The 26,827-nt window shown below is 41.7% G+C and overlaps 2 protein-coding genes across 17 annotated transcripts in view; one reads left to right on the forward strand and one right to left on the reverse strand.

Annotated features, from left to right (window-relative positions):
* LOC126365767 (UDP-N-acetylglucosamine transferase subunit ALG13 homolog) overlaps positions 1–19,553 on the reverse strand; it is a 30,759-nt gene extending 11,206 nt beyond the window's left edge. The window contains exon 1 of one of the 2 annotated variants that reach the window (XM_050008285.1): positions 19,456–19,553. In XM_050008285.1, the coding sequence (XP_049864242.1) occupies positions 19,456–19,542 (87 nt within the window). In that variant the 5' untranslated portion in view covers positions 19,543–19,553. Of the gene's footprint in view, positions 1–9,502; positions 13,838–19,455 lie in introns of those variants that run through there. The other variant, XM_050008283.1, reaches the window with a different exon arrangement.
* A 59-nt stretch (positions 19,554–19,612) lies between these two features.
* LOC126365765 (E3 ubiquitin-protein ligase Arkadia-like) overlaps positions 19,613–26,827 on the forward strand; it is a 323,922-nt gene continuing 316,707 nt past the window's right edge. For 6 of the 15 annotated variants that reach the window (XM_050008268.1, XM_050008276.1, XM_050008279.1 and 3 more), the window contains exon 1: positions 19,705–19,977. The gene's annotated coding sequence lies outside the window, so the exon portion shown is untranslated. Of the gene's footprint in view, positions 21,172–26,827 lie in introns of all 15 variants that reach the window. The other 9 variants (XM_050008269.1, XM_050008274.1, XM_050008281.1 and 6 more) reach the window with 5 other exon arrangements.

The following is a 26,827-nucleotide window of genomic DNA, read 5'->3' on the forward strand; positions in this document are numbered from 1 at the left end:
TCGGAGTCAGTACACACTACTCCATTCAGCGAAAGCCCAGGGACAGAGACAGGCGGCCGATAGCCATGGAGTCGCCTAATCTTAGCCCAAACATGCGATGCAGAGGTACGGACGCCAATGGTGGAAACATACCGTTCCCAGCACTCCTGCTTCTGTTGGCGAATAAGGCGTCGGGCACGGGCACGGAGCTGTTTAAAAACGATGAGGGTCTCCAAGGACGGGTGCCGCTTATGGTGTTGAAGAGCCCGCCGGCGATCTCCAATCGCCTCTGCGATCTCGGGCGCCCACCAAAGGCACAGTCCTCCGCCGAGGGGACCCGGATGAACAGGGAATCGCAGATGCCGCGGCAGAAACGATGCCGGTGGTGACCGACTGAACCACCGCATCAATGGTGTCATGGGAAGGAGGTGCGATAGTGGCGAGAGAGGAGAACAAGCCCCAATCAGCCTTATTCAGAGCCCATCTGGAGGGGCGTTCAGAAGAGTGACGCTGTGGTAGTGACAGAAAGATGGGGAAATGGTCACTACCACATAAGTCGTCATGGACACTCCAGTGGATGGATGGTGAAAGTCCGAGGCTGCAGATAGAAAGGTCGATGACCGAAAATGTGCCATGGACTACGCTGAAATGTGTCGGCTCTCCCATGTTTAAGAGGCAGAGGTCAAGCTGCGAGAGAAGAGTCTCGACATCTCTACCCCGGCCAGTAATCGCGGCGCTACCCCACAGGGGGTTATGGGCGTTAAGGTTGCCCAGTAACACAAAAGGAGGAGGCAGTTGTGCTATCAACGCAGCCAACACATGACGCGAGACATCACCATCTGGTGGAAGATACAAACTGCAGACAGTAATAGGCTGAGGCGTCCACATCCTTACAGCGACAGCCTCTAAAGGTGTGTGAAGAGGTACACATTCGCTGTAGACAGAGTTAAGGATGTAGACGCAGACTCCACCAGATACCCTCTCATAAGCTGCCCGGTTCTTGTAATAACCCCGATACCCACGTAGGGCAGGGGTCTGCATTGCCGGAAACCAAGTTTCCTGTAGGGCAATGCAGAGGAACAGATGACTGCTGATGAGTTGGCGAAGCTCAGCAAGGTGGTGGAAAAAAACGCTGCAGTTCCACTGGAGTATCGCTTTGTCCATGTCCGAAAAAGGCGTGAAGGGGCCGAGGAGGCAGATCACGCCACTGGGTCACCTGCTGCCACCGATGGAGGACCAGTACAATCTGCTTCCATGGTGTCTGAGGGTCCGGCGAGATCCAGGTCCTCAGCGGACGCCCGGATCTCCACCTTATCCTCGGACACAGAGCCTGTAGGGAGCAGTGGGGTGGATGCCACCGCGTGGTCCTTGGCCTTAGAGGTCTTCTTCTTCGTCTTGTCTCTCTGGTCCTTGGGTTTCATTGGCTGGGAGGGCTCCAGCGAGTCAGTCTCTGGGACGGAGGAGGAGCGGGAAGCCCTGCGACCAGCCGCTGGTCTGCTTTTCTTCCATTGGCTGACGTCACCCTTCCCAGAGGCGGAAACCTGGGAAGGAAGGGACCCAAGGGACCCTTTCCGTGCTATTCGAGCCGGGGAAGTTTGAGGCTTCCCCAGCTTAGAAGTGGGGACTGATGTCCCCGATGGTTGGGGGGTTGCTTCTCCTGAGGCAGGTAGTGCAGGAGCAGCAGGGAGTGAAGTGCCCCCCACCATCAAGGGGGCAGGTGTAGCATTCCGGCTCTGAGAGGTGGCAGTCTGAGGGAGAGCTAATGGGGCCATAACAGTAGTAGCCGCGGCGTAAGAGGCAGTCATTCGAACAGGATGGAGGCGTTCGAACTTCTGCCTGGCCTCAGTGTATGTCAGGCGGTCCAGGGTCTTATACTCCATGATTTTGCGCTCTTTCTGGAAGATCCTGCAGTCCGGCGAGCAAGGCGAGTGGTGCTCTCCGCAGTTTACACAGATGGGAGGTGGAGCACATGGAGTATTGGGATGTGATGGGCGTCCACAATCTCTACATGTGAGGCTGGAAGTACAGCGGGAAGACATATGCCTGAACCTCCAGCACTTAAAGCACCGCATCGGGGGAGGGATATATGGCTTGACGCCACAACGATAGACCATCACCTTGACCTTCTCAGGTAAAGTATCACCCTCGAAGGCCAAGATGAAGGTACCGGTGGCAACCTGCTTATCCCTTGGACCACGATGTACGCGTCGGACGAAGTGAACACCTCGCCGCACTAAATTGGCGTGAAGCTCGTCATCGGACTGCAATAGAAGGTCCCGATGGAATATTATGCCCTGGACCATATTAAGACTCTTATGGGGCGTGATTGTAACCGGAACATCCCCCAGCTTGTTACAATCGAGTAACCGGCGGGACTGGGCGGAGGACGCCGATTTGACCAAAACTGAGCCCGAGCGCATTTTGGACAAGCCCTCCACCTCCCCGAACTTGTCCTCTAAGTGCTCGACGAAGAACTGAGGCTTCATGGATGTAAAGGATTCACCATCAGCTCTCGTACACACCAGGTAGCGGGGCGAGCATGGTTCGCTGGCATCCTTAGTCTTTCGTTCCTCCCATGGTGTAGCCAGGGAGGGGAACGATTTGGGGTCATATGTAGTTGCGTTGTATTGAGCCCTGGAACGCTTAGAGACTGCTGGCGGCTGGCCGCCAGCAAGAGATGATGTACCACGCTTCATTGCGGGTCATCCGCCCTGATGCCACCTACTCCGACCAAGGGCCCTCCCCACGGGCGCCACCCAGCCTCAGCAATGACCACCTGGCAGGATGGCCATTGCCGGGAGTCCCAATGCCCCAAGGAGATAGGCATCTACTCCTTGGCATACGTGGGGAGTTAACGGCGCTGGCATCAGAAGAGCGATCCCTGTGTAGTCAGGGGGCTACAACCAACAGGGTACATGGCGGCCCCACCACAACGGACTGGCTGCCGTGCTGGATTTCAGGTGATGTAGTCCAATATCGTCATTGGCGCATAAAGCGACACAGCATAGCAGACTGCAATAAACGGCACCCAAGAACAAATCCACGCCCAAGAGATGGTAGGTGAGCGGGACTGCTAAGCGATGACGACAAACCTGGGTAGAGATGGTAATGTATGATGGACACATCGCTCCTTGTAAGGCGCCCTTCCCCAGTCGGCTCGCTCTTCGGAAAATTTAGAAGGATGGAGGTCAAATCCGTTAGGAGACCATCTCACAAGGCCAAAACGTTTGAGACTCCTTTTAGTCGCCTCTTATGACAGGCAGGAATACCGTGGGCCTATTCTTACCCCCGAACCCACAGGGGGGAATCTATACAATTACATTATTTTGTCAAAAGCTGATTGTTTTCATCATTTTATTAACTCCTGGAGAAAGGATGTACCATATTTTATGGACTATAACACGCACTTTTTTCTTTGAAAAATTGCCTCCAAAATTCAGGTGCATCTTATACTCGAAATTAATATAAAAATATCCAGTGTTCGATTTAAAATTCCCACCAGTTTTAAAAATGCCATATATCTGATGCCACGGGAAAACTGTATCTATTTGCTTTATCTGGCAACATTGGATTTGACTGGCAGTAGCGGTGCACCAATGTGACAAACATGAGTTGGGGGGATTCCCATGTTTGCTAACACTGTCTCCCTTTCTGCCCCACCATCACAAACCCAGACCACTCTCTAGCCTATGATGTGTTGTTGTAGTCTCCGGTGCCAGTGAACTCGAATTTAAAGTTATCTGTGTTATCGGTAACAGTACACTATTTTTGTGAGCAGCTTGTTTCATAAGAGAAAAAATAAAATAAAATAAAGGTGTTCATATGATGCAGCTATAGGCTGAAAGTAATAGCATATGCAGAAGAACATGGAAACAAAGAGTAGCTGAGTGGCATTTTGGCCCCCCATCAACAGAAAAAAAAAAAACCATTTGTGACTGGCAGGTTAGTAAAGAAGAACTGAAAAAAATGAGGATGATGAAATGTGCAAACAGAGAACTGAATGCAAAACAGCCAAAAATAGAAGAGGGTGATTTTCTACAATTTTAAAGGTCAGTGCAGCTTTATTAACTAAGAATTTCTGTAGTCTGGTTTAACAGTCTAACAATAAAAATGTTCTTTTTTTTTTAAAAAAAAAACTTAAAAATTAAGGTGCATCTTATAGTCTGTGAAATATGGTAACACAGGAATGGCTTCATCGGCGGGATTTGAATTTTCACTATGCAATGTGTGCTCCCAGCAGTGCTGCTAAAACTGCAAAGAGTGCAGGAGAAATTATGTGAAGTTTGGAAGGTAGGAGAAAAGAACCTGTGCAAGCAAGGGTATGAGGACAGGAAGTTTCAAACCAGCACACACTCCACCACTTCTATATCCAATTAATGTGTGCCTGCCATTGTGAAGTCTATGCGTGTGGACCTTCATTGTTGTCCACATTCTCTCACAGTGACTCATCTGACTCCAATTCTAGCACAGTGTGTTTTGCAATCCAGACACGATACTTGGGCAGTGGCAGTGGTAGCATGTCAATATGGATCCAAAACACATGGCCATGTGTCTCAGTCTATTTATCTCACAGTAATAGCAGAAATTGTAGTTCCCTGCAAGGTATCTGGGAAATCCATATCCATGTTGCTTGACTGTTGCTTGACATGTCTGCTGGTAATCTGTACAGAAACACATCCTGGGTGCACTGCTCAGCTTCTTGGGCCATTGCCTGATGAACTTCTGTGCTCCCTGATTTGGTGTATGACTTCTTATTGACTCTCAAAATATGGCCTGCATTAAGACAAGTAAATATGTGATTTTCAGAATATATTAGGTAGGGTAGTTTAGCACAGAAGCAGGGGACATCAATTACATAAGAAGTTGCTGACAAAGCTGTACTGGGTGCTGCAGTCAGTCATGTTGGGCTGGGTGGGTCACATCAGACAGTTTCACAAGTAAGATGGTTCATGGTATCCTCATTTACAAGATTTTCTTTGGAGCTTGCTGTTACTGCCAGCAAAGCAGAAAGCACTGATGCCAAAGGCTACATTGTTAGCAGCCCCTAACACAAGTTGCAGAGCACTGCAACCTGGATCCACTCGTGGCCCATAAATATGACCATCAACCTACCTAAAAAGGAAGATGTTGGTGCATATCCGATGGAGTAGCATCAGTTGGGAATACTGAATGCTGTGATGGTAAAATAACCAAGCATGATAAATATATCACAAAGATGCTATATATCATGACAGAGGATATAACTGGGTGTGACTGGATATAATATATTAACAATTACAGATGGTACATGCTGTTTTGTATGCTTTCCAGAGGCTCTTGGATGTCAGACAGACAATGGCATGCAACCAATGCACTGAGTAACAAGTATGCCTGACAATGGCAATGAGGACTTTGGGCTGCTGCAGAATTACAATGAGAAGGCTTCCTAATAGTCAGGGGGGAGCATCATCATGCTCTTCTTATTACTCTAGGAGAAAAAGTAATTACAATTGTGAACTAAGTAATATCTGAAGTCATTTCGTGATAAACAGTTCCACAATCTAGTCAGGACAGTACAGTTAATACTGGATGTTCACCTATATGGCTTATCGCCTATCTTTTATATACATTATAAATTAAAGTCACACGCTGTAGTTTCTGTCCATGTGTTTGGGCTAATCGTAGAAGCTACATTAGGGATCTTGCTATCATTTTCACTAGTAGATAGACTGATTCATGAGAAAGTTTTGTATACACATTATAAGCAATTACAGTAGGAAAGTTACACACACACACACACACACACACACACACACACACACACACGCAGAAATGCCACAAATGCTTGTGCCCATACATGGTGCCAGCTGTATGCAAAATGTCAAGATCGCGCTTTGGCAGGTGGTTTGGGGTGGGGGTTGTACCAAGTGCAGTGATTAAAGGAGAAAAATGTGGGAGGCAGGAAGAGAGGAGGAGTGATTGGCGGTGAGTAATGGAGGTTGTCCATCTTCTGGTTAGGGATGTGAAAGAGTGGGGTAGCAGATGCACAGAACAAGTATGTGATGCGTGGGTGTCTGAGCTAATGGGGGTGTAGAATATAATGAAGGTGAAACGGAGAGGTGAATTTAGAGGGCATTATAGGACAGAGGAAGGGGAAGCTGCTGGTATGTGGACCGTCGATTAATGGAGATTGAGGCCAAGATGAAGCCAGGAGTGAAGGATGTGTTGCAAGAATAACTCCAATTTGCACAGCTGGTGGTGGACGAAAAATACAAATCGTCCTGGTCATGAAGCAGCCATTGTAATCAAACAAGTTGCACATTGTGTCACCAGACTTTTCTATTTAGTTCCTGCCCACAGTTTGGTGACAGTCATTCATTCTGATGGAAACCTGGTTGGTTGTCACACCAACATAAAAAGATGTAAAGTCATTGGAGCAAAGTTGATATATTACATGGCTACTATCACAGGAGGCCCAGCATCTGATGGGGTAGGATAAGCCTGCAACAGGACTGGAGTAGGAGGTGCTGGATGGGTAGATTGAGCAAAACTTTCCAACGATTATTACTACCTAGTGGCTTCCTTCCAACTTAAAGCTCGTGCTGCCCACTCTTTGCTAATATTTTCTAATTTACATCTACTTTGCCTCTCCTTTGTTGTCCATCAGCACCTTGTCCTACATTTTCCCTCTCACCTCTTCTGACACCCTATAGCATTGTTCGTGGCTGTTATGACTACATCACTCACTCTTCTAACAACTACCTTTATAACTGTACCACAGTTATAACGCTTTCCATCAACTAACCATCACATTTAATCTCCGAATCCACCCACGCTTCCTCAAACATTGCTCTCATCAGAATTTTACATCTTTTTTTTCTGTGTCCCACACTTGATGATAATTTACATGTGATCAAATGCCCTCATGTCACAGAACCATCCTATTGCCCTCAGCACAATTTCTTCTGCCCTTTTCACTCCCCAAACTCACACTCTGTTATCTATTTTCCATTAAAATCACATAACACCTTCATTTGTCCATTTCCTCTGACATTCCTCATTTTCTTAGCACCACCAAAACAAATGGACACCTGTTCCATCTAACTGCATCAGTTCAGGAAAGTTTCCTATACCTACCTAAAATTCGGTTCCATACCCTATTCCATAAATGCTGCATAACGCAGAGGATGGCGTAACCATAATCCCTTTTCCTCCTTTCACTACAACCTTCACATATTCCGATTCCACCAGTCCCTATCACTCACAAACCTGATTCTATAGAAAAACATCACCATGGCACAGGCATCCCAGAACCACCACTGGTCCTTCCGGAAGATACTGGTACTGTAGAATCCTAACTTGAAACCCTTGTTCTCAATACATAGAAGAGCATTCCAACCACCACCTCTATAAATTATCAACCCGTTGACATCCTACCTCTGTCTTGGAGCACAACTACCCATCAACACCCATTCCCTCACAATGACCCATCTCGTCAACCCTTCATAGCACCCACACTCTACACAGCTGAACTTTTCAATTTGCCACACCCTCGAAAACCCCATCACACCATAAGAAATCCAGAACCCATACGAACCTGAAGCACTGTTGTTAATCTTTCCACTGAAAACCTCAGCCCCTCAAAAGTTCCAGTCCTATCCAAAGGCCTCACGTTCAGCCCCACACCCAAGTTTACCCATGTTGGACTTGTCACAGACCTTCTCTCCTTCTCCTGATCCCTGTAATGGAAACACTTCTTTTCCACCAATCCATCTGATCCTAGCCAACCTAATCCCAACAGCGAACCTTGCCTCTTCGAAGTTCATACAAGCATCCAACCATGAACCTCTCTTCCTCCCACCCAATTACCCACAAGCCACCTTGCAGAAATTTCATACCTCCAACTTGGCCTCTCCTCAGGTCCCTTCGTAAGAACACAAACCTTTCAGCACAAGAAAGGATAGCAATACACAACCTCAAAACAGATCCTGAGCTAATCATCACCCCTGCAGACATAGGCTCCACCGCTGTTGCAAAGAATTGCAGTGACTATCTGACAGAAGGCTTCCGGTAACAGTCTGACTCCTCCACTGACAAACTCTGTTATAGTCATATCATCCCAGAAGTCCATCATAACCTCAAATCCCTACTGAAATCTGTAGGTCCATTTCAGAATCTCTTCCCCAGTCCATCTCCCTCTACACAATATCCCACACACCCACCTCCTACACACTCTCCAAAATCCACAAACCCAACAGTCCATGGATGTCCCATCGTAGCTGGTTATTGTGCTCGTACTTAAAACAGTTTCTGTTCTTGTTGACTAACACCTCCAACCAATTGTCTGAAATCTAGACTTTCACATCAAAGACACAAACCACTGTTTTCATCAACTCTCCACCATCCCAACCCACTTACCTCCTGCAACCTTACTCTTCACTGTGGTTGTCATCTCCCTATACAGCAACATCCCTCATGCCCATGGCCTTCCTGCTATTGAGCACCATCTCTCCCAATATCCTTCGAACCCGAAACCCAATATCTCATTTCTCATACATCTTACCAACTATATCCTCCAACACAACTACATCTACTCTGAGGTAAAGATATCTGAAAAAATCCACTGTACAGCCACTGTCACCCACATGGCTACCTCCTATGCCAATCTTTTTATGGGCCACCTAGAGGAAATCTCCCTAGCCTCCCAAAGCCCCAAACTGCTTCTCTGGTTCACTGATGATATCTTCAGGATCTGGGCTCAGGGCCAAGACACTCTGTTCTCATTCCTTCACAACCTCAACACCATCTCTACCATCCACTTCACCTGCTCCTCCTCCAACCAATGTGCCACCTTCCTGGATGTTGGCCTCCACCTGATGGCTCCATCCACATTTCTGTCCATATGAAATCCAGTAACCACCAACAGTATCTGCGTTTCGACAGCTGCCACTACAACCTCACCAGAAAACACTTCCCATACAACCTGGTCACCTGTGGATGGCTTTCTACAGCGATGGGAACTCTCTTGCTGAAAGTCTCACAATATCCTCCACCTGCCGCCCCTCCCCTCGCTAGCTAGCTGCACCTACCTATTACTACCATACCTGACAACCCCCATCCCACCTTAGTACATCTGCCGAACTGCTCTCCTGGCATTGTCTGTCCAGCCCGCACCACCTCTTCCTGTGAAAGAAAGGATGTACTCCAAAAGCTAGCTAGTTTTCTGTCTTTTTTGTGTATGCCTGTCAATGATTCACTGCTTCTGCTTTTCAGTGAGTGGTCTTCTTTTCTTCTAAATTATTTACATACTATAAATAAGCTGTCCAGTCACTGACACTTAGTTCTACTTGTGCAAAGCTAGAATGGTTCACGAATTTCTTGTAACTCAAGAAATTAATTTTTACTGCTAAAGTTGGGCGTATTCTGAACAGTAAAATGAAGTCTAAATATTGCATGATGGTTTCAGAGGAATATAACATAACAGTCAAACTTCGGTTGCTACATAATTATTGGAAGTTAAATTGAAGCTAAAGCTAATATTTACCCAAAAGATAAGAGTTCTGGCCACTTGCAATCCATTGGACTTCTTGGTGTCTAGAGTTTGACCACTGTTAGGCTCATCATTGGTGTAAACTATATCAGAAGAACTGCCATGTATTGAAGTTGTCATACGCTGGTTATTTGTTTAGCCAGTCCTCAAACTTAAGACCCAGTGAGCTGAGCTGCAGCCTTGCAGTTTGCTCCAAGAGGCGGTCTTGTCATCTGCTTGTGCACATGCATGCAGATAGTTTCATTATGACTGTGATACTAAATAAGTTGAGAAGAAGCCCAGAAGGGCAATCCCATTGCGAACTAGTCCACTTAGACTCCTAATGGGCTTTACTATGCCCTCTTTTGTTGCACTGTTTGGTGAGAAACTTAGTGAAGAAACACTAGTTTCATTTGAGAATCCCATTTGTATTTATTATGTCACAAGGAGCTAAATCATGTGAATTCTTCCAGTTAAAAAGTATCACTAGTAACTATTGGCAAGGATTTAATAATAGCTTGACAAGGCATGGGGAGTATGAGAAAGATGTAGACTTTATTTACATCAGAAAATGTAGAAGTGGATTGGACAGTGGTCCAAGAAGTGAAACAGTGTGCTGTGGAAGCATTTCTAAGTGAATTACTAGCAGAGATGTTAAGGAAATTGCAACATGTTTCCCAGATATCCTGCAGGGAGCCATAACTTCCACCATCACTCTGCCAGAAAAAATAGAATCATGACACATGGCCACATAATCGGACCCACAGTGATGTTCTACTATTGCCACTGGCCAAGTGATACATGACAGGACTGCAAAACACCAATGTGTGAGAACTGTTGTCTGTTGCACCACCGAGAGCAAGAGAATGTACAGAACAGCAATGATCAGTGCACAGTAGACCACATCATGGCATGGGTGCGTTAAATGGATACAGAAATGCTGGAACCTCCAGGCAGAACTTCTAGTAAATACAGCCACTAGTCAGCAGTGCACAGTGTCGGTGACAGGCAGCCTAACCATTAGGGAGATATTTTTAGTAGATACAGGAGCACATATTTCAGTTGTTAGTTACAGGTCCTTTGGGCTTGTCTGTATGTGTCCACCACAGTCTACATTAAGTGGAGTGGGTGGAAGTGTTGTAAATTCATAGGCATCAGGAAGAGTTACATTTACCTTGGCAACCATAACTTGCAGCTTTTATGCAAGCACTTGATTTGGTAGGCAGTAGCTGCAATTCCATACTTGGGTTGGATTTACTGGCTTCAAATCCAGGTGTAGTTGACTTAAAGCAGCAAACTGTGGAGCTTGAGGAGGGTTTTGTTCCTCATGGTACCACAGCTGAGGGTACCAAATTGATGCAACATGGTGCTGCCTTAACACCATCACTAAAGTGCGATCATGATCACTCCAGCTCAACTTCTCTGATAAGATTCCAGAAGAAACTCCACAGATAATCTGGATGGATACTGGGATGAGTTGCCAACAGACACACTGTTTCTTGTGCAGTAACAAAATGAGTAGTGTACAACACTTGGTATGGCACAGTATGTCGCACACCCAGAAGCATAAACAATGTAGAGTATTTCCTGTCAGTATGGATAATTTTGGAGAAATTGGAGCTTGCTTAGCTTGTGGGACACTGATTGCAAATTTGGCAGGTGCTAGATGAAGAGGAGATGGGGAATTAGATGCGTTTATGGGTTCCACACATTGGGAAAGCTACTGACAAAGTTGTTTTATGGGAAATTGGGTCACATTTACTGAAAAGGAGAAACAGGCGAAAATGACTTTGCTACTACGGGATTATGATGAATTACTCCGTCCTAAAAGAACACTTCCAGCAATACATGTTATCCAGCATCAGAGTTACAGGAAGGATGTACGGCCAGTTTACAGGAAGAGATACTGTATTCTGAACCATCTTAAACCAGTAGTGGAGTAACGGGCAAATCGCTAATTCCCAAATGGAATTACAGACATTACTTAGAGTCCATTGCATCATCTATAGTTACCATTCCTAAAATGAACAAACACATAGCTGCTGATGTACACCCATTCTCTACCACCACAGAGGCTTTAGATAACCTGAGGCGGTGCAAGAATTTCATACCACCAACTAGAAGTGGCACCAGAAGACAGGCCTAAAGCAGCACTTATATTCCTATACAGCAATATCAATATCACCATATGGCCTTCAATACTAATGAGCACGGTGTTCAATCCAGTTAGCAAAGAACAGGGAACCAGTGATCTTAAGGCCATTATACAATCACTGAAAACAACTGTAAATTGGAATGTCAAGAAAGTTAGGAAGAGGACACTGCTTAGTAAGTGCCACCAGAAAAGGACTTCAGATTACGTGAGAAGTCGACAAACATTCTTCTATGAGATGGAAAATGCTGAGTATAAATGGACAATGTCCAAAAGTATTGTACAATATGCCTTAGACAGGTATCTGCAGAGCAAAGTTGTAAAGGAGGGGAAGGACCTTCTGTGGATGAACTAGTATGTTAGAAAGCTGCCCCAGAAGCAAAGACAGCTTCACTGCTGATTTTTAAGCGAAATCAAAGCCTCACAGACAAATAAACTCCATGAGGCCAATATTATCACAAGGAGACCTACAGGTGATGCATTCCAAGAATTTGAAAGTAAAATTCTGACAAAAAATGCTGTGAAGTGTTTGTCTTACACTAAATCAATAAACAAATCCAAGCCATGTGTCCAGACACCCTGTGACCACAATGGCACTGAAACGGAGGATGACTGAAACAAGGCCAAAATACCAACTTTCTTTTTCGAAAATTCTTTCACCGAGGGGTACTTTACTGGTATTGCAGTTCTTCCTTGAAATAGTCACATAAAAATTGCAATGACACATCAGAATAAATTACCATGGGATATAAAAGAAACTGAAATTGTACAGCAGAGGAAAGAATGCTGGACCTCACGAGCTACCAATACGATTCTACACAGAGTATGCAAAAGAAGTTGCTCCTCTTCTAGCAACAGTGTACAGGTCTCTTGAGGAATGAAGCATTCCTAATAATTGGAGAAAACCACAGATAATTCCCATTTTCAAGAAGAATCATTGAAAAGATGCACAATACAATAGGCTAATCACTGACCGATCTGTTGCAGAATTTTAGAATACGTTTCATGCTAATGTATTAAGACACATCTACAGAGTGAAAATCTGCTCTGTAGGAATCAATGTGGATTTTTCGAACAGTTGTGTGAAACCCACCTCAGTCTGTATGTCCCCACGCTGTACAAGGCAGTAGATGCAAAAGCCTATGTTGATTCTGTGTTCCTCAGCTTTCAGATGACATTCAGTACAGTTCCATACAGATGGCTAATAAACAAAATAAGAGTGTACAGAATATCAGACCAGTTGTGTGATTAAGTTGAAAAGTTTTTGCAGATGATGCTGTTATATAGCCTACAACGAACTAGCGACAGAAGAAAATTGTGTCAGAATACTTGGTGCAGGGACTGGCAATTGACCCTCAATAGAAACATATGCAACATTTTGCACTAAAAAGGCAGAAAGTTCCATTATTGTATGATTACACAATTTCTGAACAATTGCTCGAAGTAGTCATGTCCATTAAATATCCAGGAGTACATATACACAGAAAGTTAAAGTGGAACAGCCACATACAACTAATAACAGGTAAAAATAAAACAATGGAAAATCCATGCTGGAATGTAACAACATTATTAAAAGGAAAGTTGCTATTCACTATATAGCAGAGATGCTGAGTCACAGATAGGCACAATAAAAAGACTGCGACAAATACAAAACTGAGGTCTCAGTTGCCCGAGACTGCAGTCATGCATGTGTGAGTTGTGTTTGCATGAGTGTGTATGCATGTGTCTGGCATCTAATTTTGACGAAGGCCTTACTGGCTGAAAACTGTATTTGTTGCAGTCTTTTTACTGTGTACATCTGTGACTCAGCGTCTCCGCTATCGGGTGAGTAGCAACTTTCCTTTTCATAATATAATAACAGGAAAGGCAGATGCCAGACAGATCCGTTGGAAGAATCCTCATTAAGTTTGGTGCACCCATAAAGTGCCAATCTGAGCAATGCTTTAATGTTGCTCATCAGTCTGAGACCTTTACCAGATGTGACTGATAGAGTGAACAGAGAAGATTCACAGAAGAACAGTGTGTTTTATTACAGGTTGTTTTAGTAAGCATGGAAATGTCCCTGAGATGGTGACCCAACTCCATAGATAGGTGTTACACGAGAAGCGCCATGCATCACGCCATGGTTTTCAAAAGCAGACATTCTTAGAAAAGTCAATCAATATAGTGCTTCCTCCTATGTATCTCTCATGAAAAGGTGATGAAGGTATGATTACAGCCCACACAGAGGCTTACCAACAATCGTCCCCCACACCATTCATGAAAGAACAGAAAAGGAGGCAAGTGACAGTGGTAAACAATGTGCCCTCTGCCACATACCACAAGGTGGTTTGCCGAGTACAGATGTAGATGTGAGATTGCAGAAAGTGCTGGACAGAGCTGTTGCCTCACCTAGAGTTTGCTCTCCAGACAGTAGGCTATTAGGGTCATACCATTGCCTAGAAAGGAATCAAACCTGACTTGTTTGGCCACTGTGGCTGTACCAGATCAAAACATTAAGACAATTGTTCATGTTGTCATAACCCAATGGTGATTAAAATTTCAAGATCTTGTCACAGCCTGGGCTTCAAATTCCATGTGGGAACTGCTGACAACTGTGCAGGTAGAGGGGATAAAAAATTATGGACTAGTCCATACTGATGCAAATGTAAAGGTTGTATTAAGAATGTACACTGAACCATTGGCAACTGATGCCACGGAGGCACAGAAGTGGGAGCAGCATGAAAAATAGCTATAGGGTTGAGGAAAGAAGTAAAAGATGGACCAAACCTGCCAATTGGTAGTCTGTTAGAGTGGGAGAAATATTTGAAAGCCCTGCCAACAGAAGTAGACAGTAGAAGAAAATAAAATGGCGCATGAGGGAGAACCAGTATGGTTAAGAGGTACAGAAAATAACAATGAAATTTAGGGATAGGAGGTGGCTACACAAATGAAAGTGGTAAAATCACCAGGACCTGGAAATATCCAAATTGTGTTAGAGAGGTACGGCCCAAGTAGTCTGTATAAATATCTAACCAAGGTGTTTAATAGAATGTATGCAGTATGGGGAGGAAATTTCCGCAGAATGGTACTTACCATACCTGAACTCTAAGAGATGTAGAAAAGGAAGAAAGAAACTGGCATATTATCACTGTAACAGTGTAACAAGATGAATTAGCAGACTGTTGTTGTTGTGGTTTTCAGTCCTGAGACTGGTTTGATGCAGCTCTCCATGCTACTCTATCCTGTGCAAGCTGCTTCATCTCCCAGTACGTACTGCAGCCTACATCCTTCTGAACCTGCTTAGTGTATTCATCTCTTGGTATCCCTCTATGAGTTTTACCCTCCACACTGCCCTCCAATACAAAATTGGTGATCCCTTGATGCCTTAGAACATGATGTCCTACCAACCGATTCCTTCTTCTAGTCAAGTTGTGCCACAAACTCCTCTTCTCCCCAATTCTATTCAGTACCTACTCATTAGTTATATGATCTACCCATCCAGTCTTCAGCATTCTTCTGTAGCACCACATTTCAAAAGCTTCTATTCTCTTCTTGTCCATGCTGTCTCTGACAGAATTACAATGTCATAGGCGAACCTCAAAGTTTTTATTTCTTCTCCATGGATTTTAATACCTACTCCAAATTTTTCTTTTGTTTACTTTACTGTTTGCTCAATATACAGATTGAACAACATCGGGGAGAGGCTACAACCCTGTCTCACTCCGTTCCCAACCACTGCTTACCTTTCATGTCCCTCGACTCTTATAACTGCCATCTGGTTTCTGTACAAATAGTAAATAGCCTTTCGCTCCCTGTATTTTACCCCTGCCACCATTAGAATTTGAAAGAGAGTATTCCAGTCAACATTTTCAAAAGCTTTCTCTAAGTCTACAAATGCTAGAAACATAGGTTTGCCCTTCCTTAATCTCTCTTCTAAGATAAGTCGTAAGGTCAGTATTGCTTCGTGTGTTCCAACATTTCTACGGAATCCAAACTGATCTTCTACAAGGTTGGCTTCTACCAGTTTTTCCATTCGTCTGTAAAGAATTCGCGTTAGTATTTTGCAGCTGTGGCTTATTAAACTGATAGTTCAGTAAATTTCACATCTGTCAACACCTGCTTTCTTTGGGATTGGAATTATTATATTCTTCTTGAAGTCTGATGGTATTTCTCCTGTCTTGTACATGTTGCTCACCAGATGGTAGAGTTTTGTCAGGACTGGCTCTCCCAAGGCTGTCAGTAGTTCTAATGGAATGCCGTCTACTCCTGGGGTCTTGTTTTGACTTAGTTCTTTCAGTGCTCTGTCTAACTCTTCACGCAGTATCTTATCTCCCATTTCACCTTCGTCTACATCCTGTTCCACTTCCATAATATTGCCCTCAACTACATCGCCCTTGTATAGACCCTCTATACACTCTTTCCACCTTTCTGCTTTCCCTTCTTTGCTTAGAACTGGGTTTCCATCTGAGCTCTTGATATTCGTACAAGTGGCTCTCTTTTCTCCAAAGGTCTCTTTAATTTTCCTGTAGGCAGTACCTATCTTACCCCTAGTGAGATAAGCCTCTACATCCTTACATTTGTCCTCTAGCCATTCCTGCTTAACCATTTTGCACTTCCTGTCAATCTAATTTTTGAGACGTTTGTATCCCTTTTTGCCTGCTTCATTTACTGAATTTTTGTATTTTCTCCTTTCATCAATTAAATTCAGTTACCCAAGGATTTCTACTATCCCTCGTCTTTTTCCCTAATTGATCCTCTGCTGCCTCCGCTACTTTATCCCTCAAAGCTAGCTATTATTCTTCTACTGTATTTCTTTCCCCCATTCTTGTCAATTGTTCCCTTATGCTCTCCCTGAAACTCTGTACAACCTCTGGTTTTGTCAGTTTATCCAGGTCCCATCTCCGTAAATTCCCACCTTTTTGCAGTTTCTTCAGTTTTAATCTACAGTTCATAACCAATAGACTGTGGTCAGAGTCCACATCTGCCCCTGGAAATGTCTTACAATTTAGAACCTGGTTCCTAAATCTCTGTCTTACCATTAGATAATCTATCTGAAACCTGTCAGTAACTCCAGGTTTCTTCCATGTATACAACCTTCTTTTATGATTCTTGAACCAAGTGTTAGCTATGATTAAGTTAAGCTCTGTGCAAAATTCTACCAGGTGGCTTCCTCTTTTATTTCTTACCCCCAGTCCATATTCACCTACTATGTTTCCTTCTCTTCCTTTTCCTACTATCGAATTCCAGTCACCCATACCTATTAAATTTTCGTCTCCCTTCACTATCTGAATAATTTCTTTTACCTCATCATACATTTCTTCAATTTCTTCATCATCTGCAGAGCTAGTTGGCATATAAACTTGTACTACTGTAGTAGGCATGGGCTTTGTGACTATCTTGGCCACAATAAGGCGTTCACTATGCTGTTTGTAGTAGCTTACCACACTCCTATTTTTCTATTCATTATTAAACCTACTCCTGCATTAACCCTATTTGATTTTGTATTTATAACCCTCTATTGTGATATCCAACCAGTATTGAAAATATGATTGGGTACATCCAACGAACGTCAGTTTTCTTTCTTCTGATAACAACATCCTCTTGAGTAGTCCTCGCCCGGAGATCTGAATGGGGGACTATTTTACCTCCGGAATATTTTACCCAAGGTGACACCATCCTCGTTTAAGCATACAGTAAAGCAGGCTTTATGGGGGGATTTTTTAACCAAGAATGGAGAAGATTATAACTGAATTGGAAGAATAGACAGGTCCTGTGTAGATAACATCTTTATCTTATGACAGATCATGGAGAAGAGATTGGAAAGGAATCCAAGCAGTCATTTGGTTTCCATATGACACAGTGTCATTAAAGATATTGTTTGAGTAGTTGTGGTCACAGGAACAGCCAAAAACATATGTAAGAATTATCATAAATCCCCACAAGTCAGCAGAATTTGCCATTAGAGTGAGGAAAGACCTCCAGAATAACTAAACGTCTAAAACAAGCACATAGTCTATCTCCCACTCTCTTTATGATGTATGTGCACAATGCACAGGATCTCTGGGGTAGAAAGTGCCTGCCAAGGAGGATTAAAGTAGGGAACAAGTGTATGTACACACTATTCTATGCTGTTCATCAGGTTGCAGTAGTAAATGATAAATATGATATATGTAACATGCTTAGGAAGTTGTAACATGAATACAAAAAGTGGGGTAGAATATATGTGTTGCAGAGGGAAGTAACTTGGACATGAGCAGACCTTAAGTTAAAATTTACAAAGAGTTTAGTAGCATCCTATGATGGAAGATGTGACACACACATTCAACAACCTATCAGGCAGGAAAGGGCAGCTATCTAAAAATTAAATCGTCTTCTTTGCTAACTAAAAATTAAATCGTCTTCTTTGGTTCTCAAAGGTAAGTTTAAAGGTTAAAATGGTACTATAAAAATGTACTGTGGAAGCAATGACAAGTTAAGGTAGTGCATATTGTGAACTCACAGAATAAAATAAAAAAAAAAGAGACATTAGATCTTCAGAAACGGGCTACTTGAGAAGAGCACATAGAATTGCCTGATTTGAATGCATAAGAAATGAGGAAAAAAGAGGAAGTATGCAGACCTTTTAGGCTACAGAAATACAGAGTAGAAGACAGGATAGTTACAGTATGTCATATGCATGGAAGAGGGAGATGTCCAAAGAGAGCACTTTCATGGCATCCTCCTGGAAGAAGGAGGAGGAGGAGGAGGCCACAAGAAGGGTGGCTAAAGGGTATCCAAGATATGCTAGAAAGAAGGGGAATAGAAGAGGATGAAGAAGAATGGCAAGATTGAGGTGCTTAGTGACACAGATGCAGCAACAACTATAGGACTCCACGACAAGAAAACACAATATTAATAACAGAGTTGTGTAGCTGATGCAGCTCTGTATAATCAACTAATGTCTAAAAAAAAAAAAAAAAATCTGCACAAATATTAAGTCTGATCTTTTAAACTTTCAGACTAGAGCAAAGCTTGGCAACTTGCTTTAATTGTTCAGAAACTTTACTGAGTCTCGAAACACAAGTATGTAGTATGGTGTGCTACAGTATCAGTGAGGTGTAATTGGAATGCTCACATAACCTGTCACGGGTAAAGCAGTTACAACACTTTTTTCAATGGTAGGATACCAGGGGAAAGCCACTGATTTACATATGAGGTTGTTTACAAAACACTTGTGCGACCGTTCTACAATACTGCAGTAGTGTGGGATCCATACCAAACAGAACTTAAAATGTTTTGAACGTATACACTGATGGGCAACATTAACAGCTTCAGGTTTGTTTGAACCGCCCGAGAGCGTCACGAAGTGCTGAGAAACGTGAATGGTATCATGTTTATGCGGCGAAGTCATATTTCTCTGCCGCTTGAGCACAGCAAACTATAGCCTATCACCTTGACAAAATTCGGCTACTTAAGTAAGTTTGATATACTTTGCCTACTAACAAGCTACAGAACCACAAACTTGCCGCTATGTTGTTATGTTATGGAAAATAGATGTCCATCAATGTATCCTGGAAGTGTTTTCAGTATGGTATATACAATCATTAACTTTTTTGTTCACAGACAAATATTTATTGGATTAGTTGTAAATTATCATATTTTGCCGAGCCCTCTTCGGTCAAGAACCCACATTATCAATCAAATAGTTGAAAGGAGGAGTGTAACAATATAATACGGCATGTTACTCAGTACACGTAAATTTCGACCCAGTACAGAATTTTGGAACTGGAAATATTAAACTATAGCAGAACCAACTTTCTCCTTCAACTACACTTCTAATTAGGCCACCACTCACACGTAACACTTCTTCGGAGCAAACCACTTTTACTAGATGATCGAATTTTGTAGTGCCAACAGTAACGAACACACGTTTTTGCACCATACTTTCGTTAAAACTGATGTTGTGACGTATGTAGATCGTTTATAAACATTGAGCCACGTATCGATAGTGTGTGTGCGTGTATATGTGCGTATTGTGATTATCGAATCAGCAGTGCCTTGCGAGAAATGGTGTCGAGGTGTGGGGTTTTGTAGGTGAGTAAGCGTTTTGACAAATTTTGTGCTTGGTATAGGAAACGAATCGAAGTCTCCTTGTGCAATAGTTGTTATCTGTCATGTAGAAATAGTGTGTATATGACTACTCGTCTCCATGAGTACAAATATCGTCGTATTTTTTTTTGTGTGTGTTTGACAAGTGACATGTTAGCACATCGGGATGGATACCATACATGATGTGAAACATAATTGTGGGCTGTGTTCCTGTGTATTGCATGTAATTTCGGTAACTGTACGTTTCGACCGTGATGCAGTTTGATAGGTAAGAATCCCCTCGGGGTTCTAGTGATTTATCGAAATTTTGTTTATGTGAAGTATACTGAAGAAAAGGAAGGGGAAGGGGGGGGGGGTTACATTACGTATATATGAAGAGAATGAACAGAACCATAGATCTGCTGGTAGTCAAGTGGTAGTTTTTTTTTTTTTAATAAAACCCTGGTACTGTAACTCTTGTTTTTAATTTTAATATGTTTATTGTAGACTTTGATATTTTTGTGACCATTTTTTAGTTTTACATCGATGTTTACATTTACAGTTAGTTGTAATCTCATGCTGACTACACCCACGGTGACTTTATGTTGTCACTTGGAGGCATTGAGAAAGAGAAATTGCGTATAATTGAACAAAATTGCGAACGTGGAAGATTCAAACTATTGGAATTTGATTGTAAGAATCCGTGAATTTTCTACTTAGGATCAACATAGTTAAATAAAAATCCTGGGCAAAATACATATTGGAGTTTACAAATTCAATTGCACATCACTTGAAAACGCGTGAAAAAACATACCGAAGAACTAAAATGTTATTAAGAGGAACAGCATGTAGTTGTGACAGCATACTGGTGACAATCAACACTTTGTGTGGTATAAATGTATGCCAGTCGAGTTTTTTAGAATGTATGCGGGAATATAGTTATTTGTAATCAACAAAATTTCACGTGAAATTTGTAACTTATATTTGTCTTTTATCTGCATAAGATGTCACAGGATCCAGGCAAAATAAATGCGAAATCAATATGCCTAAAAATAAAAAACAAAAAGACAAATATGTTATGTAAACAACATATTTTACACAAAAATGTATAAATTAACTATTGGGTGATAGAACTGATTGGTGAGGTTTTTTTATTTAGGGCAGTTGAATGACAGCCGAATTGACCGCAATAGAAATAAACAGAAAAGTTGAAATGTGTGGAGTGTTTCTGATAAAATAGAAAATTTACAGTCTCTATTTTGCCGGTTTTGAATTATGACAGTGAGATATGAACTTTTAGTGTGGAATTGATCTATTCAGAAACTGAAGGTTACTTGGTGAGCAGTGAAGATACGCACATTGGGAAGCACTGTTGGGGAGAGGAAAACAAAGAAATGTATCAAGTAAATGAAAATGAAATGGGAATCAGCAAGACATGTAGGCAGACAGGAACAAAATAGACTGGGGAACAAACTAGTGGAAGGTGAGTAGACACAGGAACAACGTGTATTCATGTGGCTGAATACCATACCAAATGTGGAAGTGTAGAGGGGTTCCTGACAGGCAATATTCATGGTGTCAGGTGTTCTAACCTCTTTAATATTGCATTGCTTTTTTTTAAATTAAATTTTTTGTTACAAGTGTTTCAAAGTTTTACCTTGTTCACTAAAACAGGTTCTAGGCCAGCTTAGTGCACTTGATTTAAAACCTTGCTTAATGTGATAAGAATTCATCAAGGATACTATAAGGTACATGTTATTTAAAAGTTGCATGATTACTAAGGAAAATAATTATACCAATAGATGTAGGGAAGAGCTGTCTGATGGAAATTCGCATTGGATTTTTACAGTGTTCCATCTAGGTACACCAATGTTGCCCCGTATATATTTATTTATTCATAATTGTATATACAAGAAGCCAAACTATAATCTGATAAAACTTACTTGCATTTGTTAGTGTACACTTTATACATTGAAACTGAATCCATCTGATCAGAGCTCTATGTCGCATGCAAACTATGTACTGTTGCCATACAAAACATAGTTCAGAGTTTGAGCAGTGAGTTTGGGGGGAGGGAGGCAGGTAACTACAACAGTCAGTTGTGTTGTATTTGGTAACAGCCTGTGATGACTACTGGATATTTGGCGAACATCATCATTTGTTCTCTGATTGGTGTGTTAAACAAGCTTTAACTGAAGAGCATCACATGGCAGCCTTTGTAGCAACACTATGCTTATAGTTTCACATGGCAGTTGTCATTTAGCTAGTAGTTTCAATCAATTATTTAATTGGATATATAAAAAAAATCTGCTCACCAAGTGGCAGTGGAACACACACATAAAATATGGTTGTAATTGGCAAGCAATTGCTTCTCATCCTGTATGGTAAGTTTCTCCTGACCGGCAGTTCTGGGTGACTGTCCTGAAATCTAACCCTCTTCCTAGACCTCTCCAGTCCTTATCCTCCACCCCTCTTCGTTCACCTTCAACCCTTATGTCTGAAGAAGGAATCACTGGCTCTGAAAGCTTGCCAGTTACATCTGTCTTTTATAGGCTCCTATGTGTTTCCTCCTGCCGCCTGGTGAGTAGATTCTTTTTTCTCTCCAATTAAATAATTTTGTCAACAGTTGATTGTTTTTGTTATTATATTACTTTGAATCAAGTTGTTGTGTTTGCACAGTAATATAATTGGCCCTAAGGGCTGTGCAACAGCAGATGACATGGTAGATAATATTTATCACGTGAATTTCTGTGAAATAAGCAAATGTGTGTTCAGTGCTTCCCAGAAAAGTTGTGAACGACAGTGATATGTGTAGTGCATAGTCTCGAGGCATTGCAAGCTTTGAAATCATATAAAATAACTAAATCAACTTACTTCACATATCTCCATCAGTTATACATAATGCTTAATCACTATAAACTTGCTGCAATAATGATTTTTAGTGGGGAAATAGAATTGGTATGAGATGGGTCATTCCATGTCAAGGGGACCAGGGATTCTCACTAGACTATCTCCAAATGTAATGAAATTTGGTGTGAAGATCCTATATGGTCTTTGATTGTTATAAACCAAATTTCAGTTCATTATCATCAGTGGTTGACTTTTTAAGGGCTTTTAAAAGAGGCTACTCATCTTTGTGTCAGGTGTGAAGGTGCAAATGTGGTAAGTTTGCTAGACTTTTGTAAAAGTTCTAGCAACCATTTGGTCATTTGCTTAAACATATGAAAACAACTTCTTATTCTGAATCGCACCATGGCAAAAAATTAGAGTTAGATAAATAGATACAAGCCTTGTAAGTGGCTAAAAAATTTATCATGCAATTGCGAGAGCCAAGGTTTCGTTGACAATTGCTATTTTTCCTATAAACCAATCCATCAAAACTTCATATGGTTATTCCCATATAGGCTATGATGTCTATATAGAGATCAAATTTAATTTACATTTGATGCCTAGATGAAAAGGTGTGCATCTACAAAGTTGGCCAAATTTTTCTATGTGCAAGCTGTAGGGTGTTTGTGGAGGGAGGGCGGAGGGCAATTTATTGTTTCAGCACTTAAAGAAGATTGAAAAGTGAAATGTTTTGCTCATTGAATTTCATTATGCTACTGGTAATTATTCTTTTTAAATCAGTTTCAAACATTTAACTTAATGTATGCTATAAAGTATAATGCATAGCACAGCAAATGTGGAAAACAAAAATTGTAAAAAGTGAGTTCCATCTTTGGTTAAAAAGTTCTACAGTTTTGTCAAGGACAGATTGACGACAACTGTGTTGTCTTCCTGATAATGATGTTGATGATGCTTCTAAAGTCAAGAAACTACGTTGCTCAAGACTCTGCAGCTGTCTTTAGCAATTGGCCAGTGGAAGGAAAGAGCAGAACCATGTTGGTGGATAAAGCTGATGAGTACACCTTGTTGTTTATGTGAAACTTCACACGTTTCCAACGCATCAGAAATTGCCATGCATACATGCAACATACCATCCCGGTTGTAAACTTGCAATTGATATTGCATCTGTATATCGCACACCATCTTCTAGTGAATACGGGGTCAGGGATTTTCTCTGCCTCGTGATGACTGGGTGTTGTGTGCTGTCCTTGGGTTAGTTAGGGTTAAGTAGTTCTAAGTTCTAGGGGACTGATGACCATAGCTGTTAAGTCCCATAGTACTCAGAGCCATTTGAACCATTTTTTTTTCTAGTGAATATGAACTTATAGTAAATTTAAACAAAAAAACTGTTAGTCTTACTAACTAAGCCTAAATATAAATACCAAAGAATCTTAATTTTTGGTGATATTAATATGGATATCAGGGTACAGAGTCATGTAAATATTGGAATTATGGGATAGCTTAAGAGCTTTTGATTGTTATTGTCTAAATGGTAAGCTTACTAGATGTAATGCATGTTTAGACAGTACTATAAGTAATATCCATGAAAATAATGTAGAAATTGCAGTAGTTAAGTTAGGCCTAGCTGACCAGCATTCCAGATGAACAACACAAAGCTGTTAGACCTATGAATGAATGCAACATAGGAGAGTTTAGAACTAGATTAAAGTCAGTTAATTGGAATGACATCTTATACAAAGATATGTGTGTGGATAACACAAGCAAATTATTTATAGAGGAAATTGCAAGAATATTTGATGAGTGCTGCCCCAGATTAGAATAATAACCAAGCTCATAAACCACAGAGACTAAATAATTGGTTCACAACATACCTCAACAGCATCAGGATTATGCTTCTTATGTTTAATGACAGATCTCATAACAACGAGTACAAAGAGATGTACACTTGACAGCAAAGAAAGTGGGTCACTGCCGAATACAACCAACATAACGTAGCTGTGTTGCAGGTCCTCTAAACACCAAAACCCTGTGGGGTACAGTTGTGTGACTACACACAGTGGGTACCGCAAGAGACTACTGGAGACCAAAGGTCGTTATGGCAGTCAGTCTAAATGTCAACTCATATCGTCCTACAAAACATATTAGAAAACACGTCCTCAGTGATCAGACACTCCCATAATACTCATAAACTAACCTTAATTACAACAAGTGGCATTCCAAAAGTTCTGAAAAAATGTATTATTTTACATATAACGTACAGTAATCCTTAGTCAAAATTAAATACTTGAGGCAATATATGGAGTTACAAAGCTGTATGGCAATTGGAAAAAGTTTTTCGCTCTCGAAAAGGTTTTCCATCCACATGCTGAACGTTGCTCAACAGCGAGTGGCTCTGGAAACTGGATATTGGACAAGCCAGTAAAAAAAAATGTGATTAATGGCAACAAGCACTCTACGGAAATCTCAACATTAACAGCGAATCACCAGTAATATCATTGTTCTCGTAACGCATCAACAGCTACGTGTACACAAATTTGAAGTTTAAATGACATGACCAACATCGTCGTTCTCGACCTGGATTGAAACCCAGCATCTATAGCCATTGCTAACTAAGCTAAGCTGTATTTGGGCCTTATTGAGACCCAATCACTAGGTATAAAGAGAAGTGAAGTATAGACTTTTGCACCAGTATGTTATCAATTCAGATCCTGAAAATAAATGACGAAAATGTTTGTACTGAACTGGGAATCGTTTTATAACAGTTACCTTCCTGGGAACTACCTCCGACAACGTTTAATATGGTGTCATTCACAAGGAACAAGGTATGCTCATGTTTAATGTTGAAATGCCATCATGTAAAGCTTGTGACAGGGATGCGAACCCAGCACCTAATAGGATTGTTAACAAAGTATGTAAACTCAGAAGTTAAATATCAAATGTTTTCAACAATAGCGAGATTTTGGAACCTTAAATGACGATAGAATTGTTTTTGCCCGACTGGGATTCGAACCCAGCATCTAGCTCCGTCGTTTTCTAGCCAGAAACAGATGATAAATAGCTATTATTGGTTCACCAGTAGCGAGATGTGTGCATGTTTAGCTAGACATCAGGTGACAAAAAGTTCTATGCTGAATGGAATTCAAACCCTGTGCATATGGTCATGAAGACACTTTGACTATCAAATTCTTTTCCAATAATAGCTAGGAGTGGCATGTTTGTGCTTTCAATGATGTGATGAAAAATACTCTGCTGGCTAGAAGTTGAATCCACAACATATCGTCGTTGGTGATCACAACAAACACAACGTCAAACCCAAATCCTCAGTAGGATGGAGAGGAGTGTTTGAACTTGAAAAGATGCAAGGAAATGTTTGATCTTGTAATGTTGTGATAAAAAGCTCATCATGTGGCTGTGAGTTGAAACAAACATGTTACAGCTGACAACGCATGAAGAGATGTTGAAATGGCAACTATTTTTTGCTAGTAGTTCAGAGTGCACATGCTAGGGCTTGAAATTCAATAATGAATATTTTGTGCTGATTAGGATTCGAAACCAGATACGTGCCTTTCAAGGAGGTCTAGAAGAGTTTGCAATCTTGGGGAACACAGTGAAATCAAATTTGAATCCCAGTCCAGCACCACAATTTTCAACGTCTCAGTTTCAAATAAAGTAAGAGCCTTGTGAACTTAAATGGCCATTGGTTCACTAAATGAAATTTTCTAGTTTACGACGGCTTGCTGGTGACAGTCTGTCCCTTCTGGGGTTTCTCCATCTGTCACAGCTCAAACAAATGCTGCTCTGCCACAGTCGTCAGCGAAGGGATGTTATCTTTACTGTGGATATTGAACTACGGGGCTTACTGGCGTTCTGCACTTGGAGTTACTAGGGGTGAAGGAGAGTTACTTGTGTGTGTTAAAAATCTACGCCTGACGTGAGATGTGAACTTACACGTTTACACATCAATACAAAATTAATCCACCAGACCACAGAACTCCCTGCCAAGCACATAATTATGAATTGCAGAGTATTCATTTAGATGTAGATATCAAGGGACGGGTAACAGGAAGGAGGGCGGGATCTGGGAATGGATAGAAGTGCAAACTATAAGCGTGAAATGCTTGCAAAGTATTGCTTACTTATATGTGTCTACAGTTCGTTTTATCTTAGGACCGAGAGATGAGGAAGGACTGTTTTCAGAACGAAGAATGAGTTATATGGAAGGGGAGATAAAGAACACTGTTTCATGGGTGTTGAGAGGAATGATAGAGAGTAAAGACAGCAGCAACTAA

The sequence above is a fragment of the Schistocerca gregaria genome, chromosome 4 (assembly GCF_023897955.1).
Source record: "Schistocerca gregaria isolate iqSchGreg1 chromosome 4, iqSchGreg1.2, whole genome shotgun sequence".
Lineage (NCBI taxonomy): Eukaryota > Metazoa > Arthropoda > Insecta > Orthoptera > Acrididae > Schistocerca > Schistocerca gregaria.